The sequence below is a fragment of the Dendropsophus ebraccatus genome, chromosome 15, assembly GCF_027789765.1.
Source record: "Dendropsophus ebraccatus isolate aDenEbr1 chromosome 15, aDenEbr1.pat, whole genome shotgun sequence".
Classification (NCBI taxonomy): domain Eukaryota; kingdom Metazoa; phylum Chordata; class Amphibia; order Anura; family Hylidae; genus Dendropsophus; species Dendropsophus ebraccatus.
Genome location: NC_091468.1, coordinates 55,438,633 through 55,453,242, shown reverse-complemented (window position 1 = coordinate 55,453,242; position 14,610 = coordinate 55,438,633). Strand labels below are relative to the sequence as shown.

Sequence of the window (14,610 nt, the reverse complement as noted above, 5' to 3'; positions counted from 1 at the left end):
ATCATGGATATAGTCATTGGCTGTATCCATGTTTTCCAGACAACCTTAGAGTTTTATCCAAGTTCAGCAGCCCCCGCTAATCAAATGCGGATCGTTCAGGTTCGGATGGACTCGAACCCGAACCCGGTTCGCTCATCTCTAATGCTTTTCTTTGCCAATCTTTGAGAAAAGAGAAGAACTCAGATGTAAGCTGTATTATTTTAGCCATGATCGCTATGCTCAGAGTGAAGCGGTTAGTGTTATACTGAGTCAAAGACTTTTTATGAGTCCTTATTTGCCTCGCCCTCTTGTCATAGCAAAAGGGGCACAGTGGTCAGCTAGGCCCCTCTGCCCTTATTCTACACAGTGGGGTGGTCTCAGCACCAGGATCCCCAATAATCAAAGCTTGCAACATATCACTATATGAAGAGTTCTAAAGTTATACTTTAAAAAGGAGATATAAAGAAGCGGCACCATTGTTGTGTCCTGTTGGATTTTGCTTTAACCTCTTGCCGACTCCCACAGACTTAACTTTGTAGAGAGTCCAGAATTTCCATGTATACAACTTGGTAGGAAGTAATATGGCTTCTTATTTCCCATTGTGGCAATCATGTGATTGCTGGGTGTCAGGTAGCTGCAGGAGCGGCTGCTGGGGAGGTAGCCGGCCCAGGTCAGCTCTGCAGAGTGTCAGGGTTCTCTATTCTTCCTATAACAGAGCCAGTGTCGGACCGGCCCACTAGAGGACCAGAGGATCCTTCGGTGGGCCCCCAGCTTTACAACATGCACAAACACTGATTCACATGTCTTTTCTCACTGTTTCTTCATTGGTTGGCCCCTAGGATCATCCTCTGGTAGGCCTCAGATACCCCAGTCCGACAGTGAACAGAGGCTACTATATCGGTCCCACTTACTGAGGTAATAAAAAAAATAATAATAATAATTTGGGTTCATTCACACAATCAAGGTCGTTAGGGACCCCAGTGGCAAGATCCCCAATGATCTCTGTCCTAACCTGTGGATATAGCATAACTTGTCCAGATGAGAATAGCCCTTTAAAGGTGTTATCCAGCGCTACAAAAACATGGCCACTCTTCCCCCTCTCTTGTCTCCAGTTCAGGTGTGGTTTGCAATTAAGCTCCATTTACTTCAATGGAACTGAGTTTCAAAACCCCACCCAAACTAGAGACAAGAGAGGGGGAAAAGCAGCCATGTTTTTGTAGCGCTGGATAACCCCTTTAAGGTTGAGGCTACATGGCTTTCACATGACTGCTGTCTAGCTCCAGCCTAGGGAGGAACAATATGTAAAAAAAAATGCATTATAATAAAAATATATTTAAAGGGAATCTGTCAACAACACAATGCTATCTAATCTATAACCATCATGTTAGAGAGCAGGAAGAGCTGAGCAGATTGATATATATTTTTGTGGGAAAAGATTCAGTATAACTTGTAACTTGTAGATTGAAATCCCTGATCATTCCGGAGTCCAGTGGGCGGTGTCACTCAGTGGACGGGACTCTTTAGCATGGAAACATCAGAGATTTCAATCAATAAATTACAAGTTATACTGAATAATTTCCCATAAAGGTATATATCAATCTGCTCAGCTCCTTCAGCTCTATAACATGTTGCTGATAGCTTAGGTAGCATTTTCATGGAGACAGGTTCCCTTTAAAATAAAAAAAAATGCTTGAGACCCCGCCCCCTCTATATATTCCCTATATAAATGACTAAAGGGGTAACAATTTTAGTATTTTACCAGCATTTTGTGCTAATAACAGAAATAGTGAAACTAAATAAAAAATCAAGACACTTTTGTTTATTTTTATTATACCCAGATTTCAGAAAAAAATTAAAAACATGCAACATGAAAAACTACAAAAAAAAAAAAAAAAAAAAAGTTTATAGCTTATACAAAAAAATTAAAATAATAATAATGTTTGGTCAGGAAGACAACAGGGTCGGTGTGGAAGAGGTTAATGGCAACAAAAACAAAAGCACCTTCCCTCATGATGGAAACTGACTGTTGCCCATAGCAACCAATCACAGCACTGCTTTCATTTTCTTTTATGTGACAGGTTACTATGGGCAACCAAACTTGTGCCGATCCTTCCTACTCTGTAGCTCTAGATACAGCGCGGCCCGGCAGCGGCAGGGTTAACAGGACGCACAATGCTCCTAACGTCGCCGTCAGCATAGCGCTATCACGCGGCTCTGGAGTCACATGACCATGCTGTCCAATCAGCTCCGTCTCCTGTCTCTGAGTCCGCCAATCAGCGCTCCGCCACAGGCAAGATGGCGGCGCCGTAGTAGTAGGCCTCGGTGTTTTCCGGCGTTGTACGGTTTCGCTCTATTAACGGACAGCCCGTTATCCCGGGGAATATGAGCCGGAGGAGGCAGCCCGCGGACAGATCCCGGCAGGTCTGTGAAGACGGGGACCGCGGAACAAGGAAAGTCCCCAGAGAACGGACCGAGGACCATGACAGGGAGACCCCGAAAAAGACCGGCAGGAGGCTGTCCCGCTCTACGAGGTCCGGGGCTGCTCTCTCCAGTCAGACGGCCTCCTCTGTGCCCGCCAGGAGTGAGAGAGAAGAGGGTAAACACGCTGCGTTATCGCTACCGCCACCGCCGTGTGTACAGGAGCCTGTGTGACATCCCAGTCACGTGTGCAGAATCATAACTCCCATCATGGAGCCCTGTCCCTCTGATGTGAAGCATCACTAGTCCCAGAGATATATCCTGGGCCAGTATGACGACCCTCACCTCCCACCCAGCTTCTGCAACCTTTTACACAGATATATCTGACAGATTATTGAATCCAAAGCCAGGAACAGACTATAAACAGGGAACAGCTCATAAAGGAAAGACTGAGATTTCTCCTCTTCAAAACCATTCCTGGCTTTGGCTTCAATAATCTGTGTACAAGGAGGCCGTGTTGATATTGTGTTACAGGTATCTGTCAGCATCACAGCGAGACAGGAGCTCCACCATATACCGTGGTGTACAGCAGCCGGCGCCATTCCTGTCAGTGACCCGGATGAAATCACCTACACAGGCGGGTCAGACTCGCGGCTCTCCAGCTGTTGCAGAACTACAATATACAACTACAATTCCCAGCTAAAGCTTCGGCTGTTAGGCATGATGGGAATTGTAGTTCTATAACAGCAGGAGGGCCATGAGTTTGACACTTATTACCTATCGCCTCCGTTCAGTCAGCTTTCCTCTTTTAGGCTGGGTTCACACTATGTATATTTGAGGCTGTATTTGTGAGGCTGTATAGCAACCAAAACCAGGAGTGGATTGAAAACACAGAAAGGCTATGTTCACATAATGTTGTAATTGAGTGGATGGCCGTCATTTAATGGCAAATTTCTGCTGTTATTTTAAAACAACGGCTGTTATATTGAAATAATGGCAGTTATTTACCATTATATGACGGCCATCCACTCAATTTCAACATTGTGTGAACAGAGCCTTTCTGTGTTTTCAATCCACTCCTGGTTTTGGTTGCTATGAGGACCTGACATGAGGACCAAATACAGCCTCAAATATACATAGTGTGAACCCAGCCTTAGGCTTTAGGTTTACACACCGTATATTTTCGTAAAACCACGGCTGTGATTTTTACGGAAATATGCGCGTCATTTTTAAGGGCGTGTAGCCTGAAACATGTCGATCCTTTGGACTAGGAGTATCTGTTTCATCTTCAAATAAAAGTTTGCTTTTATGGGACTGGATATCTGGAGCCGGACAATCTTCTTTCTTCGTCTTTGCATTTGCTGTGTGCCATACAGCTGTCCCGTGCACCATCCAGGCTTCCCAGCGGAGGTTCAGTGAGCTGCCTTACTTTTACCCCATATGCACGTCATTGCTGCCTAGGAATCCTGGCCAGAGTGTATACACATAGTATACACTCTGGCCGGGATCTCTCGCAGCGCCGCAAACAATTGACGTGTCAGTGCACACTATGGAGCAAGCGGATCCGGCCTTACGCTCCATAGCGTGCAGTGGAGTGTTCTGATGCGGGCGCACACGGATGTAAAGATCTGTAAAGATCATCTGTCCGATACTGCAGTACCGCACGGGATGATCTTTTCAGAGACTGTCCGTTCCGTGACCCGGCAGGGTCACGGACCGGTCGGTCTCTTATGCTGTGGGGATATAGCCTTATACAGTAATTTAGTGGGACTAAGTAGTGAGATTTGCTGTGTTATTGTGTCAGGTATACGGCCTGAAAGGAATTACTGTGTCCAGACATTGGAATGGATGGTGCCCACTGCAGTACGCCACAGTATATGGCGGGATTCTTCTCTTCACCTCTGTATTGCTATAATACAGTGTGAACATAACCTGAAAACTGCATACGTTTTTGTTGCTTTTTTTAACATGCATTTTTTTTTATTGTGAACTCATGTGAACACAGTGTGAATTAGCCTTGTAGGTTGTTCATTTTCTAGAGAAGTCGAGACTCTCCGCCAGCTCCATACACACCATTCTATGCACAGGAGGATTCCGCACTCCGTCCAAAGAATTGACTTGTCAATTCTTTCGGCGGATAGCGGAATCAGCCTGCCCATAGAATGGTGTCTATGGAGCCGGTGGAGAAGTGCGCGGCCGTGAGTGGGTATTGGTGACGGACTCCGCTGGAATTTATCCGCGTGGATTCCGTAGTGTGAACCCACCCTGAGAAGGCAGCCGACTGATAAGACGACTACTAAGCTTATTGCTTTATTACTATATATTCGCTCATCTCTAGTTGTATTAATTAGCTCAGGGTACTATGTATCAGCATCCCACCAATCAGTGATTAAAGACCTATTCTGTGAATAGGCCATCAATAATTGTTACCTAGAAAACCCCTTTAAAAACAGTGGGTGAACATACAGCATCCTCAATCTGCAATAAATGGAAAGTTTTGCTACACAAAACCTGTGGTTCTACGACATAATTTGCTGAGAACCATAATGGCGGCTGCACACCCGGCTATATTCACACGTCTGAAACATAAGGCAGGAAAGAAAAGGCTGACTTATCATTCTCTGGCGATAAACATCAACTTTTCTGTGCAGAAATATGTGGCATGGTTATTGCATTATCCACTAAAGTTTTCCTTTGCATGTCAACAGGGTAGTGGGCACCACATTCACATGCAATGAGTATAGGTTGTCATTGGATTTACGTGGATATTGCCACAGAATCTGTAGTGAAATCCATGTCAAATCTGCCACGTGAATGGAGCCTTAGGGTTAGTTCAGACATGGCTGATTCAGAGCAGATAGCAGCACCCCATGCATATGGATGAGTTTTTGTATTTCAATCACCTGCTTCTACTTTTAAATCTGCAAAGTACACATTTCTTTCCTGCATTTTTTTGTAGATTTGTTGTAGATTTTCTCCTTTGACATCAGTAAGCAAGTCAAAAAACAACATATTTAGTCTTCATTCTGCTGTGTAACATCTGACTTCTAGACTCTGGACTAAAGCCTCAGTGATCTACAGATCTAGTAGATCACAATCTACTAGCGCAATTAAAGCGTCTAATATTTTGGCATTTGAAAACAGGTGGCTGAAGAAGTTGATTGCAGCTCCAAGGCTGCCTGGAAGACACGGAAACATCCATAGGCTGTGTCCATGGTTTCCTGGACTCCCTATGGCTGCATCCAACTTCTTCAGCCACCTGTATTCAAATGCCAAAATACTGGACTCGAGCACGCTCAAATTGTGCTCATCTCTACAATCCTCTTATTCTGTAGTCAGTGAGTGGGATTCAGACTGAAGCCTGTATTCTGCAGTCAGGTATACTGATCAGGAGGGGCATTCACCTCTCTCCTAATGCTCATCACATCTACACATCAACTGCATGGTGTTCTTCATGTTATTGATGGCCTACAAGACTAATGGCTGAAAAAGGCCACCTGGTCCATCTAATCTGCATTTATATTATTTCCTTACTATTTTTATTTTGAGATAGGTATATTTTTTTCCATATATATATATATATATATATATATATATATATATATATATATATATATATATATATATATATATACACACATGCACACAGATCTTTATAAACATTTCTATTATTCCATTAAGGTTCTGTGGAGAGTTTGCTGTTATTGCTGTCGCTTATCTCTTTAGATTCATTGTCTTCCAACCGAACTTTATACTTACAGAACCGTGTCCAAATAAGAAGACTCCCAAGCAGTTCTCCAAATGTAAGTCATGGACGTCCACCCTTAATTCTCCATCCAATGATGCGGATCAACAGCAGGACATTTTCTGGGATCCTCATTCACCAACAACCTTTAAATTAGGTAACAGCAAATATAAGACCCTGTTCACATCTGCATTGCTGTTTCCATAGTGTTTGGAACTCACAACACAGTGCTGGGTCTGTATGGACAAGGTGTTGGGCATGGGCTATTCTGATATTTTGGCTGGAAAAACACCTTTACATCAGAGATTAGAAAGTGTATGTGTTCAGGTAGTAGTAGAAGAGCAGCAAAGGCAAAAAGATCACATAGCCTCGTAAATTCTCCATTCCTTAAGGGAATAAGACCAAAACGAATAATGGAAATTGTGTATTATCTTTTTGTAGAAAATGGAAAGAAGAGACAGGCTGTAAACAGATGCACAGTTGACATCTCGGATATTGTGAATAGAATTGCTCCAAAGGTAACTGGTTACTCATATCTTCTGATTTTCCTGACATAGTGAATTATACGATGTTAAAGGGGTCTTCCTACAAAGCGCACTCATCTACCCACAGGATCATAGCTGAGTGTCTGGTGGGGCTCTGATTCCTGGAAACCTCACCAGTCTTATTTGGCTATCTTTCCCAAGCCAATATAATTAAATGCAGCAGCATCATGTATGTCTCACCGTCATTCCCTTTATCCACAGGACACAGGATGTTCCCGTGATCAGTAGGGTTCTCATGATCAGACCCCTATCTCCTATCCTGTGGAAAACCCCTTTAATTAAAAATTAACATGTACAGTTGTGATTGCAAAAAGTATGTGGGGTGATATGGTCTATAGCATTTGAAGTTTCTTGGTTATAGTTATGTGTTAGGAATTGCACAGACTGCTGAAGTGGAGTCCTGCACCTTTTTACTGTCTTGCCTGTTCGCTTTCATAGATCAGAGATATTTGAGGTTCTGATGGCCGTGCGGAAGATAAAATAAAGCTAATAGTTATAATTTCAGGACAATTACGGAGTGGTATATTCAATTCAAGTGATAAATAACTGATAAACTTTCATGGTATTACACATATGAAGTCCAAAAAGGGCTTTTACACCAGTATACAATAGTTGCCATACTAGGAACTCCCCGTGTTATACTACCTGATGCAGAAAGAACACCATATTTTTCTGATGCTGGGCAACTCCTTGATCTCTTGTGTGGATGTGATGGGAATGAGTGTAAAACCTCTGCTGTTGTCTTCAGCTAATGTCTTACAGATATTGGCAGTTTTTTGTTATCCACTTGTAAAATATTCTCTTTTCTAGAATGAAAGGCCTTCAAGCTCTGATGCTGCGTACCTTGGCATTTGGATTGGAGAGGATGCTATACCATGTACCCCGGTTGTAGCCCGAACTAGAACTAAAATGCCCAGGTATGAAATAAATGTATTTATACTGTTCTATAAAGGTATGTTCACACGTGGAGTAGCAGTAGCTGAATTTGACTTTTCTATTGACTTCAGTAGGGAAGTCAAAATCTGCTGCAAATACGCAATACATCCGGAGCAAACCTGCATATGTGAACACACCCTAAAGGTTTATCTTCTAGAAGAACACTATGCTGAACATTTATTGCTTGCTCCAGACAAACCTTTTGTAAAGTATCTGTAAAATAGATCTATCTTTTTTGCTGTTTCCATTTGGAAGAGTTCATGGAAGTGTTGGTACTTTTCTGTTACTCCTCTCCTGACAACTTTTATATAGGGAATCTAGAACATAGGACTCAGTATTCTGTAATTGCAGAATGCAATCAGAGGCCCCTAATGTACAAGTTTATTTTCTGTTTCCCTACTTTTACTCTCTTTTTGTTCATTACTGTAGGTCAAGGATTTTAAAGACGGAAGAAGAACTGATGAAATTGGCAAAACAGTTAGACAATAACCTGGTGAAGCAGAAAGATCAGAGCGAGGATCGTTCAGTGAATTCTGGGGATGAAATGTTCAGTGGGTGCCAAGCTGGGAACTATGAGGATGATTCCTTCCTGGAAGACCTTCCAGAAGGAGATGACATTTCCCTTGTTATGAAATCTGTTAGTCAGACCTCCGCACCACAGAGGAGCAGTCAGCAGTCTGTGGATCAGGACACTGAAGCTGCTTTTAATGCCCTGTTTGATTCATCAACGCAGAAATACAGTGGACGTTTAAGCCAAGGTTTATCAGATGTTTCCACTAGCAGCGTGACTGAAGCAGCAGTAAATGTGAGGAGCAATGTCCATGATACTGGGCACAGTAAAAAGGAACTATATTCCGAGACCTTTAAAAAGTCAGAGGAGTCTAGTTTGGCTTCCAAAGTCCCCACAACTACTTTTCAAGGTGTAAGAAAATGTTCTGAACGAAATAATGGGAAGGGAAAGCAAACCGTCCAGTCAGTATCAAGCAGCCAAGATGACTTTGAAGATGACTGGGACAATGATCTCCTTGAAGATGATTCATTTATCATGCAGGTTACTCAAAATCCGGAACTCATTGCTACCCCTAAGCAAAGTATGCCTCCTAATAAAACCAGTGCACACCCTGTCGGAGGGGATGTTAAGCCCACAGCTATTATTTCTTCTTCTTCCTTTAATAGGATTAATAATTTTAAGTTTGTGCCGAAGAAGGTAAATAGTGGATCTGACGTTAAACCAGATAAGCCATGTCGCACAGAAACGACGAGTATTAAAACATTTCAGAGTAATTCAAGGGAGTCAAATAATGCTAAAACCTTTTCTAGTACTCAGACTCGGATGCCTTCGAAACCTCAGACAAGTACAAAGAATAATGTGCCTAACTTGGCAGCTGTAACACACAGCACTAAAGCCATACACAAACCAAGTGCCCAACCTGTGCCACAGACTCGGACGACCACTGCCGCAAAAAACTCTGCCCAGCACGATGAATGGGATGATCTAAAGTTCTCAGACGAAGTTCTCGATATGTTTTGTGAATCTGATAGTCTGTGGGAAGAGAAGGAAGATGATGATGATCTACTGTATCAAGTTTGTGATGATGTTGAAAGGTTAACTCAGGCTCAGGAAACCAATGAAATAAACCCGAAAAAGGAAACTCCTCAGTTGCCAAGTTCAACGTGCCAAATGTTTGCAAAACCAGGAGCCAATGCAAGCCAGCCAAACAAATACGGAAGCCACGGTGCTGCAAGCTCTTCTTTGGGTTCGAATAAGTTAAATAATCGAGGGGTCTCGCCTTCATCATTTAGTGGAAATTGCTCAAATATTTATCAAAACAGTTCTATGCAAAAGCCCAACCAGGCTTTTAGCAGGTCTAATTCTGTACCTTCAGGAACAGAGAGTAAAAACACAAATCTTACCGGTACACAGAATCCAGTAAAGTCTCTGGATGCTACGTGCAGTGTGAAAAACACTGTAGCACCTTCTAAGTATTCCTTTACGAGAGTAAAACCATCCCAGGCTACATCTGTTGAAGCGGCACAGACGGTTGCTGGAACCCAGAGAGGTTATAATGGCCTTCATCCACACAGTTTTGGGGACAGTAGGATGAACAGGGACACAGTTGTGCCATCTAACCCAGACTGTATAAGCAAACCTCAGCCATTCTCATTAAAAAGGCACCTTTCGGAGTCCACCATACAGTGTTCTAAAGGTATATGTTATATATTCTCACTGCATGTACGAAAAGTGCATTCTAGGCTTTTTATGGTTATCAAATGGTTTACAGATAATATTACATCTACTACTAATAGGTACTGGTGCCTTAGGGTTTAAGTGGCCCATGGCTGCTTAACAAGAATCCAGACACAATGTTCAGTCTTAGAAACATAGAAACATAGAAGATTGTCGGCAGAAAAAGACCACTGGGTCCATCTAGTCCGCCCTTTTAGTATTTTCTTCCTTATTATCTTAGGATAGATATATGTCTATCCCAGGCGTGTTTAAATTCTGTTATTGTAGATTTACCAACCACCTCTGCTGGAAGTTTGTTCCAGGTATCTACTACTCTTTCAGTAAAATAATATTTTCTTACATTGCTTCTGATCTTTCCCCCAACTAACCTCTCACTGTGTCCTCTTGTTCTTGAGCTCAGTTTTTTACTAAAAACACTCCCCTCTTGAACCTTATTTAGTCCCTTAACATACTTAAAGGTTTCAATCATGTCCCCCCTTTCTCGTCTTTCCTCCAGACTATACAGATTGAAATCCTTAAGTCTTTCCTGATATGGTTTATGCCTCATACCCTCCACCATTTTTGTAGCTCGTCTTTGGACCCGTTCTATTTTATCAATGTCCTTTTTTAGGTGAGGTCTCCAGAACTGGACACAGTATTCCAGATGTGGCCTCACCAGAGCTCTATACAGCGGGATCACAATCTCCCTCTTCCTACTGGTTATACCTCTAGCTATACACCCCAGCATACGATTTGCTTTCCCCACCGCCTGGTTGCACTGGTGACTCATTTTAAGGCTTTCAGAAATCATTACCCCTAAATCCTTCTCTTCTGAAGTCTTTTCCAACACAGTACTGCCGATGTGATACTCGGATAGAGGATTCCTCCTCCCCAAGTGCATTATTTTACATTTGGAAACGTTGAACTTCAATTTCCACTGTTTGGACCACGTATCTAGCAAAGCTAAATCATTTTCCATATTACTGACACCTCCAGGAATATCCACCCTATTGCACACTTTTGTGTCGTCAGCAAACAGACAAACTTTACCTATCAACCCTTCTCCTATGTCACTTACAAACATATTAAAAAGAATAGGACCCAGAACAGACCCTTGTGGCACACCACTTGTAACCAGTCTCTGCTCAGAATATTCACCATTAACAACAACCCTCTGATATCTCTCCTTCAGCCAACCACAAATCCACTGAACTATCCAGGGATTTAGTCCAATTTTCTCCAACTTCTCTATCAGCTCTTTATGGGGAACTGTATCAAAAGCTTTGCTGAAGTCCAGATAGGCGATATCCACAGCACCACCTTCATCCAGCACTTTTGTGGCATAATCAAAGAAATCAATGAGATTAGTCTGACATGATCGGCCCTCAGTAAAGCCATGCTGGTTTGGATCCATCAAATTGTTGATTCTTAGGTGATCCATTATCTTCTTTTTTAGAAGAGTTTCCATCATTTTCACTACTACAGATGTCAGGCTCACTGGCCTGTAGTTACTGGGCTCTTCTCTATTCCCCTTCTTGTGGATTGGTATAACATTGGCTGTTCTCCAATCATCGGGGACATCTCCTGTTAGCAGGGATTGGTTATACAGATCTGTCAGGGGGGCAGCAATCACAGATCTGAGTTCTTTAAGAACCCTGGGATGGATCCCATCTGGACCCATCGCCTTATTCAGCTTATTCTATATGATTGGCAACCTCAACACAGTTCTATCTTCTCTGCCCTCAACTAGTAATGCAAGAGGACCCTTGGTGCTTCCCCAGTGCAGCAGTGCATCAAACAGAAAAACATAGAGCCCCTGAAGGTCCCCTAAATGTCCTCTCAGAGTATTTCTCAGGGAAGGCTAGATGGACCTAGTGGGTTTTTTTTTGTTTCTACTATTTATACAGAGCCAGTGGGCCTTCTCCAGTATTCCCATCAAGCACAAAGAGGATAATAATTTCACTTGAATTGCTCTTATTAGTTTGCCTCCTAACACCCCCCCCCCCCCCCCCCTCACACACACACTAACTTGTTAAACTCCTTTTCGAAAAACTACAAGTCCTGTCACACCTGTGCAGCCAAAGCCATATCTCTGGTTGTGCAGACATGATCAGAATTGTAGTTCTACAACAGTCGAAGTGCCAAGGTTTAGCACCACTGGCCTATACATAGTCTTTCTGGAAAAGCCTTTTAATAATTAGAGACAGATGTTTGTTGTTTTTTTTCTGTGCCTATATTTTGATTTATTTTTTTACATTACTATGAAGGCACTCATCTGGCATTTAAGCAATATTTTCATTTATTCTTTACAGCAAGCCTCATAGATATAGGCAACAATGAGCAGGAGCTGTCCCATTGACATAAATGGAACTTCGGAGCTCTTTAATAGAGAGGGGAGGCTGAGCTGTTAATCATCATTGTCTCCTTATGTACTGATTTCACTTTAATGCTGAACAGATCACTGAAGGAAATCTTAGCTTAGTTTGCCAGATGGAAAAACTGCAAGATTTCAGGATTACTTTAAAACATAGGCAATAAGATTGGAAACTAGAACATACATGACCAACCATTTGTAAAAAAAAAAAAACAAACAAAAAAAACTAGGGGGGGAGATTTATCAAACGTGGTGTAGAGTAGAATTATCTTAGTTGCCCCTAGCAACCAATCAGATTCCACTTTACATTGGAATCTGATTGGTCGCTAGGATCAACTAAGACAATTCAACTTTACACCAGTCTGATAAATCTCCCCAATGTGTTTTATATAAGCTTGATTAAAGGAAAAGTCTGGGCAGGCCTACCCCCGCCTCCTCCCCCCTCCTCATTAGTGCTGGGGAGGATAAAAGAAATAACATGCTCGCACCTCCCTGCTCCAGTACTGGTGGCCGCATGCTGCTGTTTCGGTCCCTGGGTCTTGGCCACTTCCTGGTCTGAGTGGGGACCCAGGTTGTGATGTGTCAGGTCTGCTCAGCCAGTCAGCGGCCGAGGCGGGGCCCCGCTATGAACGCTGACTGGCTGAGCGAACCTGATACATCTCGTCCCCACTCAGACAAGGGAGCGGCTGAGACCACTTCGGCGGTATGTGGCCACCAGTGCTGGAGCCTGTAGGTGCGAACATGTTATATCCTTTATCCTCCCCAAAATTTCTGAAAAAGAGGTCGGCCTGGACTTCTCCTTTAAGGCATCGGTCACACACAGCAGTTTTATTTTAGAGAGACGAGTGCAGTTTGTGACTTAGATCTAACAGGACGTATTCTTCTGCTTACTGCTAGATCCCTTTTAACCTTTGGCTCAAAAGCTGCAGTCTTTCCAGAAAGAGAAAAAACTCCCCTGTGTGACAGCAGCCTTAATCAATCAGTCATTTTCTGATGATAAATTAACTTTTTCAATCTAAAAATAGTATAAGTGACCATCCATGAAGAAACTGGGTAATATTTTATTAATATGAAGTTTGTTTTTTTTTATTCCAGAGTTTGTATCTGAAGACAAAAATAAGAAATGTTCCATGGAGGAGATCGAGAGGAAGAAACAGGAAGCTTTGGCCAGGAGAAAACTGAAAGCTCGAGCGTCCTCCAGTGACACTGTGCCGACTTAGTTTTCTTATCCCGTTATATCTTGTTTGGAGCCGCCATATAATTTCTCTGTGAGAAATTTCTGTAGAATTCACAGGAAACACTATTTTTTATTATAGTTTATTGTAAAGCGTTTACAGTGTTAAACTATATTTGTATTTTTTTTGTATAATAAAGTGTCCTGTTGTGTTCAGGAATAACCCATGTGGCTTATGTATTTATCATGTTTTCATAAAACACTCCCGCACACGGTTATCACTACACAACTTTGCAGTGTGACCTCTTTTTATGTATTAAACCTTTTTGTTAAAATAAATGATTTTTTTGGAGCTCCTGGTATTAAATTTGTTAAATAAATACATGAATATTTCACGTTTCTGATTTGGCAGACTCTCTGCGTCCTGCAGATGCAAACGTAGAAAAACCATAGAAAAAGATGAATGAAACCGTGAGAAGAGAACACAATCCTGATGACCGCCCTCCATAAGCTTTTCTAGCTGGGGAAGCACAGGCGAGACTTCGTTCTGTGGCAGCCATTGAAGTAACTGGGTCATCTTCATGGGTCACAAGTGCACAGAAGAAGCTCATTTGCTTTTATATTAGACCTGTTATAAAATTATTAAAGGGGTATTCTGCTCAGGTTAAATACATGTTGAACCATCCCCCCCTCCTGGAGACTAAGGATCTATTCACACAGATTATCTGCAAGAGATTTGAAGCCAAAGCCAGGAATGGATTTAAAAAGCGAAATCTCAGGATTTCCTTTATGACCTGATCTCTGTTTATAGTCTGTTCCTGGCTGTGGCTTCAAATCTTTGGCAGATACTCTGTCAGATAATCCTTCTGTGTAAATGGACCCTAACACTTCATTCCATACTTAATAATTTTTTAAGTCTCCCCCCCCCCCCCTCCCGTTCTGAGCCTGCTGCTTTGTTTACGCTCTGATCCCCCCCACACCCCCTTCCGAGTTGGCTTATGTAAACAGTGTTCCTGTCTGGCTGTCTCTGCTCTCTCCGATCGCAGTGAGGTCACCAGCGACTTGACTTTAGATTAACCCAGCATTAGGGTGGGTTCATACTATGGAATTCTCGCTGGCAATGTCCGCGAGCCTTTCCGCCGGCTCCATAGACACCGTTCTATGGGCTGGCGTATTCCGCTATCCGCCGAAAGAAGTGACGTGATAGTGGAA

At 42.6% G+C, this 14,610-nt stretch overlaps 1 protein-coding gene across 1 annotated transcript; it reads left to right on the top strand.

The window, feature by feature from the left end:
* Positions 1–2,232: 2,232 nt before the first annotated feature.
* Positions 2,233–13,750, top strand: ETAA1 (ETAA1 activator of ATR kinase). Its single transcript, XM_069955073.1, has 6 exons — positions 2,233–2,575; positions 6,159–6,299; positions 6,584–6,660; positions 7,498–7,604; positions 8,053–9,830; positions 13,320–13,750. Exons 1-6 carry the CDS (start codon positions 2,362–2,364, stop codon positions 13,442–13,444), a joined length of 2,442 nt encoding a protein of 813 aa, XP_069811174.1. The 5' UTR covers positions 2,233–2,361; the 3' UTR covers positions 13,445–13,750.
* The last annotated feature ends 860 nt before the right edge of the window (positions 13,751–14,610 follow it).